Source organism: Gasterosteus aculeatus, chromosome 3 (assembly GCF_964276395.1).
Source record: "Gasterosteus aculeatus chromosome 3, fGasAcu3.hap1.1, whole genome shotgun sequence".
Lineage (NCBI taxonomy): Eukaryota > Metazoa > Chordata > Actinopteri > Perciformes > Gasterosteidae > Gasterosteus > Gasterosteus aculeatus.
Window position 1 is genome coordinate 16,019,341 of NC_135690.1, and position 15,361 is coordinate 16,034,701.

The 15,361-nt window shown below is 53.2% G+C and overlaps 1 protein-coding gene across 12 annotated transcripts in view; it reads left to right on the forward strand.

The window, feature by feature from the left end:
• pard3ab (par-3 family cell polarity regulator alpha, b) overlaps positions 1-15,361 on the forward strand; it is a 116,326-nt gene that overhangs the window by 50,915 nt on the left and 50,050 nt on the right. For 9 of the 12 annotated variants that reach the window (XM_078099687.1, XM_078099695.1, XM_078099688.1 and 6 more), the window contains 8 exons: positions 677-1,083; positions 1,973-2,112; positions 2,210-2,341; positions 3,511-3,546; positions 5,484-5,531; positions 9,608-9,796; positions 10,845-11,015; positions 12,783-12,936. In XM_078099687.1, coding sequence (XP_077955813.1) covers positions 677-1,083; positions 1,973-2,112; positions 2,210-2,341; positions 3,511-3,546; positions 5,484-5,531; positions 9,608-9,796; positions 10,845-11,015; positions 12,783-12,936 — 1,277 coding nt within the window. The remainder of the gene's footprint in view (positions 1-676; positions 1,084-1,972; positions 2,113-2,209; positions 2,342-3,510; positions 3,547-5,483; positions 5,532-9,607; positions 9,797-10,844; positions 11,016-12,782; positions 12,937-15,361) is intronic. The other 3 variants (XM_078099689.1, XM_078099691.1, XM_078099692.1) reach the window with 1 other exon arrangement.

Sequence of the window (15,361 nt, forward strand, 5' to 3'; positions counted from 1 at the left end):
AGGGTCTTCTTCTTCTGAGCTGAAGAAGAAGAAACTCTGAGTGAACGAAGCTTCTCTCGGCTGTTACAGTTACAGGAGCAACAACTGTTGCTGTTAAGCGTTTAGTCCTCGTAAAAATGCCGAGACATACCCACGGGGAAGGTTATTAGGGCGGGGGGGGTGGGAGAGAACAGGCCCAGGATTTCACTGCGACATTCTGTTGAGGCGGAGTGTTGTAGTCCGGGCCCCCCCCCCCCCCCCCCCCCGGCGTTTCCCAGAGCCTCCACGCGGCTGCTGGAGGCGTGAGAGAAGAGCCGAAACCCGGGCCTGCACTTACTGGAACAGGTGGTGCTAACCAGGCTGACAGGCAACATGAGCTCACACCTTCTGTACATGAGAAAGGGGGGGGTGGGCCGGGCCGGGGGGGGGGTTAAAGAGGATTTTCTGCGAACTATCCGACAGATCGAGGTCCCGTTCATCTGAAGCCAAATGAGGGGATTATGTGATGGAGCTGTCGGTGGGGGGGGGTTCAGTCTCTTTATAGAGCCGCTCACGCTGGGAATAAGTATTAATTAACCTGTCAGAGTGTTTTATTTATATCAAAACCTTCCGGGGGGGGGGCTCTGCTGAGGAAAACCATTCCGCAGGGAAAAAAACCGGTGGAATAACCGACTGGTCCTCCTCGTCTTTGTCCCAGAGCCCAGAACATGTTCCGGCAGGCCATGCGCTCGCCGCTCATCCTGTTCCACGTGGTGCCGACGTCCATGAAGACGCACTACGAGCAGCTGTTCCACGCCGAGAGGGGCGCGCCGCACCCCTCGGGCCGCTTCAGCCCCGACTCCCTGAGCGGCAGCGCGGCGTCCAGCGGCGACCGCGCGCCGCACCGGATGTCCCGCCACGGCTCCCAGGCGCAAGCCCGCCCTCAGTCCCACGCCCACCCGGACCACGCCGAGGGCTACCCTCCTCCTCCGCCTCCCCCGGCGGTCTCCGCGGCCAAGCCGCCGTCGGGACACACCCCCTCGCCTCAGAGGGGGGCGAACTCCACGCCGGCCGGAGGATACAGCAAAAAGGTCGGGAGGAGGCTCAACATCCTGCTGAAGAAAGGTGAGCTGGGAGTTATTTAGGATAGTGAACTGCTTAAAACAAATCAGAACATGCAGTGTTTTAGCGTTCTGAAGGGGGGGGGGGGGGGGCGCGTCTCGTCCGTGATTTCAGGGGAAATACCGGAATCAATCAAAGAGCCCCCGCCCCCTTTTTTCTGCACAGGAAATTGCTGAGGTATGTCTTAATCAAGCTAATGAGAGTTTTAAAGATCCTGCCCCCAGCAACGCGGCGGGCGCTCACCGGCAGCCTGCGGGAAGTTGATTGGCTCATCAGCGTGGGGGTGGGGGGTGGAGGGGGGGGGGGGATTAGAGGGGAAGGATGTTGAGGATTAGGGCCGGTCCTCTGCGATGCAGCGAGGACGCGCAAGGCCGCTTGGAAGTGTTTCTCTCCCTCTCAGACACGTGCACGAAGCGCCTGGAGCGAACCTGGGGGAGGAGGGGGAGGAGGGGGAGGGACGGGGGGGCAGGTGGGTCCATGGTGAGGTCTTCATTTTTTCTGGCCCCCGGCTTGTTTTCCTAGTGTCTGCCTTCAATTAAGTGAGGCAGAAGCCTTAAACGTGTTATTGCATCATTACACAGTCCAGCTCGGCATCACGTTGTCTTTAGTTATTGGATATAAATCCGCTGACCGGACGCTCCTCTTCATTTCCTGTCTGTAAACTGCTTAACAACAGGAAGTTGTTTCTCTGTCTACGCTCTTGATGCTGTGAGGTACAGACGTCTGCTCCAAGGCGCCCGAAAAACTCCCAGATGTGCACAGACGGAATCCCACACGGACCAGAGGTCTCGTGTACTGAGGTCACGCCGGAGAGTTGCTCTTAATGGTGCTGCTTTCCATTCCCATAGCTGTACACCTCCTCACTTCTCACCTCACTTCTCACCCCTCGCAGGTCCAGAGGGGCTTGGCTTCAGCATAACGTCCCGGGACGTCCCCATCGGCGGCTCGGCGCCCATCTACGTGAAGAACATCCTGCCGCGGGGAGCCGCCATCCAAGACGGGCGCCTGAAGGCAGGAGACCGGCTGCTGGAGGTGAGATGGTCAGAGTTTACTTTAGGGAATATTGAACCCCGGCCTCACTGTCTGGGACTAAACCCCGCCCCCCCCACCCCCCCCGTCTCCTGCTCAGGTGAACGGCGTGGACCTGCACGGGCGGACCCAGGAGGAGGTGGTGTCTCTGCTCAGGGCCACGCCCATGGGCGGGGCCGTGGGGCTGCTGGTCCTACGGCAGGAGGACACTTTCCTCCCCAGAGATGCAGATGTACGTTTGCCCCCCCCACACACACACACACACACACACACAATTCATAGATGAGTGTGTAAATTATCCTTTACACATCACATTGCATCATCACACATTACTTCGCACAAATCCCCCCCCCCCAGGGTTTTTGTTTTCACATGACGCCAGATGTTGATACCTAAAAGTCTTTGCGGATAACACGGTTTGATTTACGCACATCTGGATGCCATTTGAAAGCCCTTTGAGGAAGTGAATGTGTCCCTGCTCTTTGTTGGCGAGCTCTAAATCACGCCGTGTTTTCTCTCCGTGACTCTCTGCTGCTGCTCGAACTCCTTATCGAGGTAAAGGGTTATACCCCCCCCCACCCCCACCCCGCTGCCCCCGGCAGCCTCAGCAGTCGGCGGGGGGCCATTAGTCCGTGGTGTCAGTCAAACTGCTCATAGGTGAAGACGAGGAGACGACTGGCTGTCCGGCGCGAGGGGGCGGGGCTCCGGTCGATACTCATCTTCAGATTAGAGTGCCGAGGCCGGCTGACTCGGCTGGATGGGGGGGATTTATTTGGTGGGTGGTTATCAGCATGAGGGGGGAGACGAGGTCCAGTGCACAAAAGGAGCAGCTTGGATCTTCATCCGGAAGGCGAAGCATTTTCTCTCCTGGGTTTTAGGGGGAAGGGCGGAAAGATACCGCAATAGCTTAATAACTTTCTAAATGCAACAATAAAAACACAAGCTAGAGGGCTTAATTCAGCTTAATCGAAATGAAGCACGTCGTCTTCAAAATGGTGTTCTAGAGGAAACATATCGCGATGTATTGGAAGGAGTAAGGTTACGTGGCCTCTTCGCAGCTCGCACATGCAGCAAGTGACTTTATGACTTTATGAGGAATTTCACATTAACGTCAGCCTTACATCTTCATTGTATAAACATTTGTATTTCTATGTTACTATTATTCATGCTCCTTTTACTGCCTCATTGATTATTGATGTTCATTGTGATTATACTTTAATTACTCAAGCGGGGTCAGCTTTAAATCAAAGTATATAGTTCACAATACGTACATATACAATATATTTAATTTTGTCCACGCAAACACACCTTTTAATTTCCTGCGTCCCCATTGGCTCGTTGCCCAGCTCTCCACAACTCTTCCACGTAAATATTTCTGCTTGTGCTTCTTCTGCCCTCCAGACCGCTGAGCCCCAGATGCAAAGCCCCAGAGATGTGGTAAGACTCCGCCTTAACACCGCCCCCACCCCCCCCAACCCCTCCTTAACCGCTCCTGTTCCTGCCCCTTTGGTGTTTATTACACTGAACGTTGAAATGGAGAAGACAATGGCTTGTGCACGCTTTCCGCGTCCAATAAGGAACCAGCCGCTCGATCAAAGCGTATAAACGTAACACTCATTTTAATCTCCTTCCAGAGTCACTCTGACTAATCACAATGTCATGGTTCATCAGTGTGGACAGAAAGATTGGCTCCGTCGCCCCCCCACCCCCCCTTCGTCAGCGGGGGCCGGGGCTCTACTTGGCGCTCTGTGGATAAGGTCGTCTGCAGGGCCGTCTCGCTCTGACGTGCCGGCTGAATATCAAACGGCCTGTTTAGTCTGACTTCTGCTTTACTGAGGGGGGGGGATAAGTCACTATAACCCGAGCAGTGGACTCAAAAGTCTCCCGCTACGCGCCGCAAAGTGGTGGTTCAACGGGAGGATGCAGCGCTCCGACGGGCCGGAGGAGAGAGCAGCGCGATGAGTTGCAGCCGCATTCTCGCCACTGACCAGCAGGGGGCGACTCCACCGGATCGTAAAGTAGTCCCTCGCCATGTTCCTTCAGTAAAGCTGGTAAACATGAGTTCACCGCCTCGCTTTCTTAGCGTAGAGACGTGTTTTCAGCTGCCGACAAAGAGTTTAACTGTCCCTTTCATCGGTAAACGGTGGCCGAGGGCCTTGATTGAAGCAGAAGATAAGAGGCGTCCGCCCCACCGAGCCTTATGAATGACACCCGTAAACGTCCCGTCACACCGATGTTCCGGCGGAGCGCGTCGGCTCCCGCAGCAGCTGTTCAAAGCTCATCTGTCTCCCGCCGCCATGTTGGGAAGGCTCTCCGTTTACTCACCCAGCTCCAGCGGTGATTTACCCACCGCAGCCCTCGCGCCTCCACATCTGGCCGAGTGGCGGTAATTGGTTGCGATTTGCGCGGCACGCTGGCAGCGTAATCGGCCTCTTAATTTGATTGGCGGTCGTACCTGCCAGCTGTGTGAGGGATCCTCGCCGCGGGGGGGCGTGGCACAAACCGCCGGGTTACCGCCACCGCAGATGGCGAAGACGCGGCGGCCGGCGTGCATCGTGCTTTCAGCCCGGGTTTGTCGGAGCGGGATGAAGGCGAAGCTTCTGAATCAGGATTAAAGCGGACGAGCGTTTGAGAGTTTGTCTCACCTCCTTTCCTCCCTTCCTAACTCCTAACCTCCAGATGATCCCCTCCCCTCCCCTCCTCTCCTCCCCCCCCTTTCCCGGAACACCAACCGCCATAATGGATGTGATCTGTTGTCTGGCGCATCATTTTAAAAATCTTGCAGCCTCCGCTGACAACAACAAAAGCAGCTGCAGCAGCAAAGGGCGAGCTGCTTTTAATGGATTCCCGTCCAGATCTCCAGTAGATTGGAGAAACCATCGGATGTAGAGAGGAAGGACCGCAGCTAATGACTGTTTTCATTAACAATCTCCCAGATGTTTTTATTCATTTTGCATGGTGCAAGTGCACAGCAACGGTTGCTGAGAGGCCGCAGAGTGTCGAGAAATGAACACCTCTGTGCACGAGCATGAGCAGGATGTGTCCGTGCAGGCGGCTTGTATCGCCGAGGCTACGCGGATGATGATGATTCTCTCCCTACAGTTACGAGAAGGGAAACATATTTCATGGACTGCTTTTAGACCTGCAGGTTTGCACGCTCTTGGTAAGCACGGCTTGACTCATCCTGCGAGGGAGAGAAACCTGTCCGGGTTCAGTGGAAATGAAGCACTCACTCCTTGAAAGGGCCCCACTTTTTTAACATCACTCATCCGCAGGCGACAATATCGACGAGTCATTCCGCTTTCCACCGCTAACCGCGTGTGGTCATGTGACGTGCCGTTGTGTCTCTCTGACCCTTTGCCTGCTCCTTTCAGCATCCGAGGCAGCCGGCGACTGCGGCGAAACCCCATTGGCTGATCGAGGTAACTGCCGCATGACATCATTACGGGCATTACGCCGTATTTGGGGAGGGGGGGGCAGAACAGTACAACGCAAACGGGTTCTTTGTGCAGCTCTGATTGTCGTTGTCTCTTGTTTTTATCTTGGTCACCTCTTCAAAATTCATTCTTCCTTCCTCTCCTGCGCACACAGACTTCACACACACTTCACACACACACACACACACACACACACACACACACACTTCAGACACACTTAGAGCCGCAAATCCTCTTCCCAGCTCCTGGCTCTTACAATGGAGCGCTGATCAAAGGCATCCGTCTTTACACGCCCGCCCTGATAGTTCCATAATGGACCCATAACGTGAACATTCGCCCTCATTGTTTACGCCATTAGTCACGCAGGCTTATGGGGAAAATGACGCCGCGGCGCTATATTGAGAAGCCATCAGCGGCAGTAACGCGCCGTGCCGAGAATGCTATCTATCAAACGCGCGCGTTCGCTCTCCTCTCGCAGCCGTCCCGACGAGGGCGCCCCTTGATGACGCGGGGTGGCGTTCGGCTCGCGATGCAGCAGGAAGGTCGCGGACCCGTCGCTGATGAAACGCCACGGTGGCACCGAAGGACGATAACGGCGGATTTAAATGATTCCGTGCCGCGTAACAAGCGCGTCGTCTGCCAATGGGATCGCGTTTTCTTTCAAACATTTATGCTAAAGCCCGTTCGGATATTAAAATATTACGTGTGAATTCTTTTTGGTTCGGGAGCGGTGATTGACAGCTTTGTTAGAGGGGCTCTGATTGGTTGTTCTTCCTTCAGGTGCATCAAGGAACCTAAAAGGATCACAGCTGATGTTGTTCAAAGACAATATGTCACGTTCTCCGTCTGGCTGCATAAAAAGTTACCAGCTGCAGCTTTAACAACACGTCAGAGGGGAAAATATACCTGCAACTCTAATTCACCGATGTTTACCTGCAAAGTACATCGAGTTTGCAAAACTAATATCTTCTAATGGATCGGGTAATCCAGCATCATATAAAGTAGTTAGAATCGACCGGCAGGTCTGTGAACGCGTCAGAGTCAGAAATGAGAAGCGTTTTTTGGACACGCAGGTCCGTGTTGTTAACAACACTTTGTTATTATTGCCGCAGTGTATTTTTTTTTAATTTTTCCCAAGGAATCATTACAGGAGTTACATAACTTTTGGTATCTCAGCAGGATCGCCGCAGTGATTAATGGCTGCAGCCGTGTGTGTGTGTGTGTGTGTGTGTGTGTGTGTGTGTGTGTGTGCATCCTGTTGGTAGCACCTACGAGTCAATCAGAGGGCCATTCTACCACAGAACAGGCTCTCCGGCTTAATTAAAGTGATGTTTCAAGCTGCCAACACGCACACACATTACAGCCACCCATGCAGCTTACACACACACACACACACACACACACACACACACACACACACACACACACACACACACACACACACACACACACACACACACACACACACACACACACACACACACAGATACACAGAGGACCTTTTTACACATTGCAAACTCACAAGCCGGGGACACGGAGCAGCAGCTGCTGGTGTAATTGCTCGGGGTTGGATGAGGTTATAAATGGTTTCTAGAGGGTTGTGGAGCTTTAAAGAGCCACACTGCAGATTGTCCACAAGGTAGAGGGGGGGGGCCCATGGGGGGGCGGATTCGTTTGGGGACACAAGGGAGATTGTGGGTTGTGTGTGAAGCGTCAAGTAGTCACGTGTGTGTGTGTGTGTGTGTGTGTGTGTGCGTGCAGTTGATCAGGTGCGTGCACATTATCTAAGGAGCACATTTGAGTGAGTACACATACTGACTCACATCCGACGGAACACTGCTCCATCTCCGTGTAACACACACACACACACACACACACACACACCTGCCATGGCCGTCTCCTCCATGCTGTGCCACAGGTATTTGATATTCATGGTCTATCAGCATGGAGCTGCAGCAAGGAGGGAGGGAGGGGGGGGGGGCATGCGAGGATGAGGGAGATCTGAGGTGTGAGATGGGGGGGGGGACAGCTGAAGAACAGGGATCTGATGCGTGTCCACTGACTTTTGGTTATATTAGTGTCAATAGCAAGAGGAGAGGGGCATTGGGGGGGGATGGGAGGGAGGGGGGGGCAGATCCTTTCTCTATTAATAGCACCTGTTAACAGCCACTGAGCTCCATAATCTTTGTTTACTTACAAGCGAGTGAGGCTGACATCTGCAGAGAGAGAACAACATTTGGGATTTCAGAAAAAAAAGAAGGAAAATGGAGGGCAGTATAAAGAGACAGGTGGGGGAGGAACGGGGGAGGAAGGGGAGGGGGGGAGAGGTGGAGGCGTCCGTCTCCTTTTGTGTTCCACATGGATTCACACTCTCTCGCTCGCTCCGTCAATGTCACGCTCGCGCTGTCTCTCTCTTTCTAGACAACCCCCTCCCCCCTCCTCCCCCATACACACCCTCCTGGCTCTATTGGTCTGCGTCCCTCCTCTGGAAGCCATTACTCTTCTCCCTTCTCTCCCTCCCCCTTTCTAACCCCTCTTACTTTCCCTCCTTGGTTTCATGTATTTCTCTTTGTGTCCTCGGCGCCATCAATCAGGTCCTGAAACGCCTCCAATCGGCCTCATTCAGAGGGAGGGGCTGATTCCAGGCCAATGACACGACACGCATGTGACGTGTTTAACTGATATGACGACTTAACGCTCGCTCTCAAACTGCCGGGCTGAGCTAACCGAGGCGCCACGTCCATCTGAGATCTTTTTCTTCTATTGTTAAATGAACATAGTTTTATTTAGTAGTCTGGCTAACTCAAATAAATTCAAGTCTTCATCTTTATCTCCATCTTGCAATTAGTTAATCGACGTCTTGAATGGCATCACACGTCAGCTTCACTAAATGAGGATTATGTTGCTCTTAAATTGGCCTTAAACTCCGTTCCAGCCCGATTTGAATTGGACCGAAGGTTCCCAAGCCGTCCTTTGTTATTATTGCTCAGAAAGTTGCCTCTGAAATCCTCCTTGAAGCTTTCTCTCCGCTTTGGTATTGAAATGTTACACACATTCCAGGTAGCATCCATCGGGTCTGCCAACACGCACCCTGACAGCACTCTGCATGCGTCTCCTTTATCTTCCTCCTTCCTTCCTTACTCCACCTCCCCCCCATTCCTCCCCTCTCCCCGTCCAACCCAGAGCAATTCCATCTCCCTCCCAGCAAACAAAGGCCGCTAATGACACGCTGACACCGAGCCCGATGATTGAATTCATTAGGCGCGCACAGTAATTGCGAGCGCGCACGCAGCCGTCTATTCAGAGGACAGCTGTCAAATAACAAGCGAGAGAGAACAGTTTTTTATTGTTGAGCTGGAGGAGAGAGGGGAAATGAATACAGAGAGCGAGCAGGAGAGGCACCTGTTGTTTGGGGGGGGGGGGGGGGGGGGGCACTCAGCATGTCAATTAGGCTGCTGTGTTCCTGCAGGGTTACTGGCGAGTTCCCCCGCCTGCGCGGCGCGCTCGGTTCCACCATGCAGGTGCACGCCATCCAATCTGCGTCCTCTCTCTCCGGGGAAAAGAGTCCAAAAGGGCGGAAAAGATATCGGGGCTCGAGTTTAGGACGATAACGATAGTGAGTTTAATGTTAGAAGGCTTTTTTGGTTTATAAATCCATTACGAAGTCTGCATAAGTCCATTGACCTCTTGATGAACGTCCCCTCGTACGTCATTACGTTGTTCATCATCCCGCCTCACGTGTTTTCTAGTACTGACCTGTAATGTGATGTGATACTCAGAGACTGATGAACGTTGTACCTTCTTGGTTGTAGCAGATGAGTCCATAGCTGCTCCTGCTGACCTGATTTAACACTTTACTGCTCAACTCTGATCCTCACGCTCTCATTTCCTGCTCTGCTCGGCTTTTCATTAACCTCAAGGGGCCTAATGAACGTCGCTGTGTCTTTGGCCCTTTGGTGGGGGGGGGGGGGGGGGTTTGTGTTATTGGGTTAGGCTGAATTAAATGAAAGTTGGGACTGCTGGAGAATCTGAACCTGCCCCCCCCCCCCTTCCCCTCACAGAAGCCGGAGGAGGACGAGTTGGTCCTCACTCCGGACGGCTCCAGGGAGTTCCTGACCTTTGAGATCCCGCTCAGTGACTCGGGCTCCGCCGGGCTCGGCGTCAGCGTCAAGGGGAACCGCTCCAAGGAGAACCACGCCGACCTGGGCATCTTCGTCAAGTCCATCATCAACGGGGGGGCCGCCTGCAAGGTGCCAACGGGGGGGTTTTGGACCTTTTCCATTGGTCGAGCCAATAACTGAATCATTTACACAGTGTTATTCATATACATATGTATGTATATATGTAGAATAAACATAATATTGCACTAAGCAGATGCTTAAGATAATTATAGAAGACTTTATAGAAACCAAAAGACCGAGATCTGAAGATCTGAACACGAACCTAAACACGATTTACTCTTATCTCAGCAGGAAAATAAGATTTATTGTGTTGTAGCTCCTCCCTTCATAGCGAGCTGCTCTTACGTGTCCCAGATAAACCCGACCCGCCTCTCACGCGCATTCTAAAGGCGAGAGACGACATCGTATAACTTCCTGTCATCTGAGCACGCTGTTGGAAAGTGACAGAATGAAAGCGAGGTGTCAGCCGTCCACCGGGGGGGGGGGGGGGGGGGGGGGGGTGTTTAAAGTTAAAAGCCCCCTGCGTGCCCTTGGCCGGGAGAGAGCAGTGAAATGACTTTGTCTTCATCCGTGATCAAATCTATTAAGGCAAAGTGCGCCGTTTCTCTCCACTCGATAGCGGCTCAAACAAACTTGTGTTGACGGGAATCTAATTAGAAACTTAAAAGCACACTTCTGCGTGAGAGATTAGACCGGGACTCGAGTCCGGGAGACACTCTGTCAATGAGGCTGTGTCGATTAGATTACGCTGATTGTTAAATCTGAGATACAGCTGCTTTTTATTCATCCTGCGTGCGCTGTTTGCTGTTAACATACAGCTTCCCCTCTCTGCCACCGAGGGAATAACCTCTGCTGAGGTCCACCTTGCAGCTCGAGGCAAAAACGTTCTATTGGTGGTTTATTGAGATATTCACGCATACGGTGAACCGGATAAACTGACAGAACCAAGAACCTTCATTTGAATCCCCCCAAATCGCGGCAACAACTTGAGAGCCATTAAAGAGCGGCGGCCGTCCGCTTGCCTCATAGTGTCCTCGGCTCTTTAAAAGTAACACAATGTGTGCTGCAGCCCCATGACGCGCCTGACAAAGTGTGACTCCTCGCCCCCCCCCAACAGGACGGCCGGCTGCGAGTGAATGACCAGCTGATCGCCGTCAACGGAGAGTCGCTGTTGGGCAAAACCAACCAGGACGCCATGGAGACGCTGCGCACGTCCATGTCGACGGAGGGGAACAAGCGAGGGACCATCCAGCTCATCGTGGCCAGACGGGTGTCCAAGAGGAACGAGGTGAGGCACCGCCTGCAGGACGGGTTGGACATGTCCTACCTAAAGACCCGTCCGTCTCTAATGGGACGCTTTCTGCGATCAATGTACCATGTGACCCCACTGGGAAACTCTTATGAAATAAAAGCATTATTTATATATTATTGGCAGCTGGAGGAGGAAAAAAGGCTCCAACCGAACTACACAACACTGTCACGTTACATTCTCTGCACCTCGGCCTGTCGCCGGCTCACAAAGCAGTGTGTGTGTGTGTGTGTGTGTGTGTGTGTGTGTGTGTGTGTGTGTGTGTGCGCGTATTTTAGTGCACGTGTGCGCCCCCGGCGCTGCCTGGCTTCACCGCTCTCCGTTTTCTCAACCTGCCGTGTCAGAGTTTTGATTTCCCCTCGGCCCCCGGCTGGTAATTGAAAGCAGAGGCGAAGCCTGGAGGTGTTTCGTGCTCACGTGCGCGTACGAGTGTGCCGCCGGCGCCTTCTGCACATCGTGCTGCTTATGCACGTGTGAGTTTGTTCCCCCCCCCCCCCGTCCGTGTGTGTCTGCACGTGTGTCCGCCGTGGCGATGAATAAAAGCGGAGTCTCGTCAATCTCCGCTTGGAGCCGGAGGCGGCGCCCGAGGCCGCCCGGGTGTCTGGATGTTTCTAACGAAAAAGGTGCAAGACTCTGAGGGAGAGAGGCGGCTCGCGGCTGGTCAAGGAAGTCACATGACCGTAATACCTCATGGCACTGAACAGTCCCTGGTCACCGTGGGAAGAAGGCCGTGGCTCCTTTTTTTACATATTTTTTGACTATGGAATCAAATAATCCTGTGTTTACTTTCTCCTCCACGCCTCCGTCCCCTCGACGGCCGACCGACCTCGATTCCATCTCAAAATGTTTGCCGCCGCATAAATCTCCGGCTCCGCTGCTCCCGCCTCCATCGCCGTCAAAACGCAGCCGACGCCACGGGGGCGGGGGTGTCATGACCTTCTCCGAGCTCAATTACCAGCCGGAATATGCATTTGACGAGGCGGCCTCAATATGGCAAATCCCCCTTCGTCCATAACCGGGGTATTTCATCTCTGGGGGAGTTAGGGGGGGGGGGGCTTCATCAACTATCTCGTGGAAAGTGAAGAGCAGCCGCGTGCCAACAGTCACGGCGCCGTATGGCGACCCTCATGCTTGTGTGTGGCGGATGTCTGCATGAGAAGTCGCTGTGATGATCACACGCGGTGGTCCCGTTGATACGGGGGGGGGGCTGTGCGTCTACAGGTGACGTGTGCAGCGACTGGTCCATTTGTCCAGCAAACAAGGAGTGTCATCGCGGCTCCCGGGGGAAATGTCACGATGCTAGCAAGCTAACACCCTCCCACCTCGCTCCGGGAGGGGGCGGGTCTCTAACGGCCCGTGCCTTTTGAAGCCTATTGGAAATCCATGCTCATTCATCATGGTTATCACGCCGCTGGCGTGGAAAGCCGGCCTCGTGTTCTCCGGGCGGGTCCGCTGAGGCGGCTGCAGGCGGGATGTGTGGCTCATGCATTAACATTCATTGCGTGTGTTCTATATGATGTAAGGCCCGTGTGGTTAAACCTGCTCTAGTGGAGGACAGACTTTGCTAACTGCATCCACACGGAGCCCCGGAACGTTTAATCAAATCTGTTTTTAATGAGCACAGACTGAATAAACCATACGGTGCACAGCCAAAGAGCCAATTCACAGTTTCATTTTCTGGTTCATAAAAGAGCAATATACATATAAACGTGCATTACTCTCAATATTCTCCCCCCCCCTGTGCAGGAGACCCTGGGGAGCCCGCTGGGGGGCAGTCGGCAGACCATGAACTCCTCGCTGGACGACCACGAGCGGCGGATCTCCCACTCCCTGTACGGCGGCCTGGAGGGCCTCGATGACAACCTGATGCCACGACAAGGCATGATGCCGCGCACCATAGGTAGGAAGACCCCCCCCCGAAGACCCCCCCCACCCCCGCCTTCCTCGTGGCGGAGGTTCATGAAATCGAGGCGGGTGAACATTAGGGAAGTGCAGCATTTACATCTCCTCCCTGTCACTGTGCGTCTTCCTGATGCCTCAACCCGTCGGGTCGTGAGCCCACTCACTTCCTGTCGAGACCCCGGTGGCTTTTAATGTCTCTCGCAGAGTGTCAGCGAGACAGACGGCGGTGGAAGGATGTCGCACGCGCATATTGTTCCAGTGACGGATGCTTTTGTGACGGGTGTTTGTTTTTCCCACGCGTGTGTTAGTTTGCACGCGTCTCATCCGTCACTTCCAAACCCCACCTGCCGCTGGGTGAAAGAGATCAGGGGGCGTCTTTGCAGGTCTGCATGTTTAAGTGTTCGAAGGTGGTGAATATTTGTCAGTAAATTCAAGGTACGAGTACAAAAAGGACCCGACTTGAATCTTAATGCCTTTGGTTGTCCACCTCAATGAAGCGTAAGAGACACAAATCGCTTCAGTCTGCTTTCTGCAATTCTTTTGTAGGCAGGTCGAGAAAAGGTGCACCAAGTACCTGAAGTGTTTATTAATGACGCTCGGGGAGAGTCGGAGGAAAACTTTTCATGTTTTAATTGGTTCCCACCAAGTACCTCCAACCTCACTAATGAATGCGACATCACGGAGAGAAGGAACCGTTTCCCTCTGACCGCTTTGTTTGTTCAAACGCACACAACACGAGTGACTGGCTGCGTGTTAATGGGTGAGCGCCGGCCCGTCGGCCCGTAACGAGGGTGGGGGGGGGACGGGGGGGGTCATTGTTGCTAAGACGACCGAGAAGCTGTTTGCGGCTGTTGTGGCGGGTATTGTAGGAAGTCAATAAACAAGATTTAGTTACTTTGTTTTCCTAAAGAATCAATGAAATCTCTCAGTCCTGGTTTAGTGGTCGACGTCGTACCTGCTTCATCAGCCCGACTCTGGATTAGAAGAAATAAATGTACAGTAGAAGGAAGAGAAATGTGATTGAATGCAAAGTGGCATTGCTGTTCCCTTTGCCCTCAAGCTCCCCCGTAATAAGACTGTGGATCAGCATACGAGACCAGAGAGGGGGGGGGGGCCTCTGTGAAAGTAAACACAGAAGTCCTCACCTTGACTGACCTCAGCCCGTGTTCAGAGACCGGATTAACCCCCCCCTCACCCCCCCCCTCCAGCTCATCAGACACCATCACCCGCTGCTGCTTTCATCCGCACAACACGTGGGTTTGGGACTTTGCTACAAATTGGCTCAGCGGGGGAAATGAAGATGAAGAACCCCCCCCCCCCCACTAGTAACATTTGGAGACATTGGTCCAATCTTTTCACAGGTTTGACCTGTGGGTATGTGCCATGGGACTGTGGTTGTGTGTGAGATTTGAGCGGTCGTGGGGGGGGGGGTTTATGCTTCATTCGCTCTGAAACGAGTCGACACAAACCTCATCTACGCGACTCCCAAACAAAACCACATCCCTTCTCCCTGCAGCTTCATTCCTCGTTCTCACAGTATATTCATTGCAGAGGCCAAATCTAAAGCAATGTCTTTCTTACTGCATTCTTATTGCGCCATGAATTATGTGTACGGCTTTCTTTTACTGCGAAAAGTAGTTCTTTCTAAAGTAGTCTCTTGACAGCATGTTCTTGGGGATGATGCAGAGTTGTTGTCTTGGCAATTTTTTTAAATTTATTTTGAGGAATGTAAATTAAAAACTATTTGTTTCACGCAGATATCTGAGAATAAAGCCATTTAAAACTGAAGCTCGCCGCATTTCTGATCAGAGCAGAGGCTCCTTTGTGTCTAATTCCAGCCTTTAAGATCCGGTGCCTTGTGACCACCACTTTGTACCGCGGTCCTGAAACGACTGCACGCACGCGCTGGTTTATAGTTCCCACGCTCGTGCAACTAGTCGCTGATGCGCACACACACACACAAACACACACACACACACACACACACACACACGGGCGGTTCGTGTGTTGCGGTGCATTGAAAGCAGACTCTCAGCTGCTGCTCAGAGGCCGAGGGCACAAAGTGTGCACATCCCGTCTCCCAGATGTGTGTGAATACGGAATAAGTGTGTGTGTGTGCGTGTGTGTGTGTGTGTGTGTGCCCCGTGGGGTCTTTCATAGTTGCTTTGAATAAGTCCTTTCTCTCGCGATAAGGGGGCCACCAAACATAAATCATGCATTAGGCTTCCTTAGAAGACAACATCTCTCCCGTTCGGAGTCAGCTCGCGCTTTGGCCCTCCTGGATCGCTGCCCGGCTCTCCGCGTTCCCAATGTTCCCCGGGGGGGGAAAACAGAGCGGCTTAATTCTTTCCTTCAGGCCAATGGCTTCCCGAGGCCCGGCAGCAATAACCTCCTCGCTAATTATGCAAATGGGCGCCGAGACC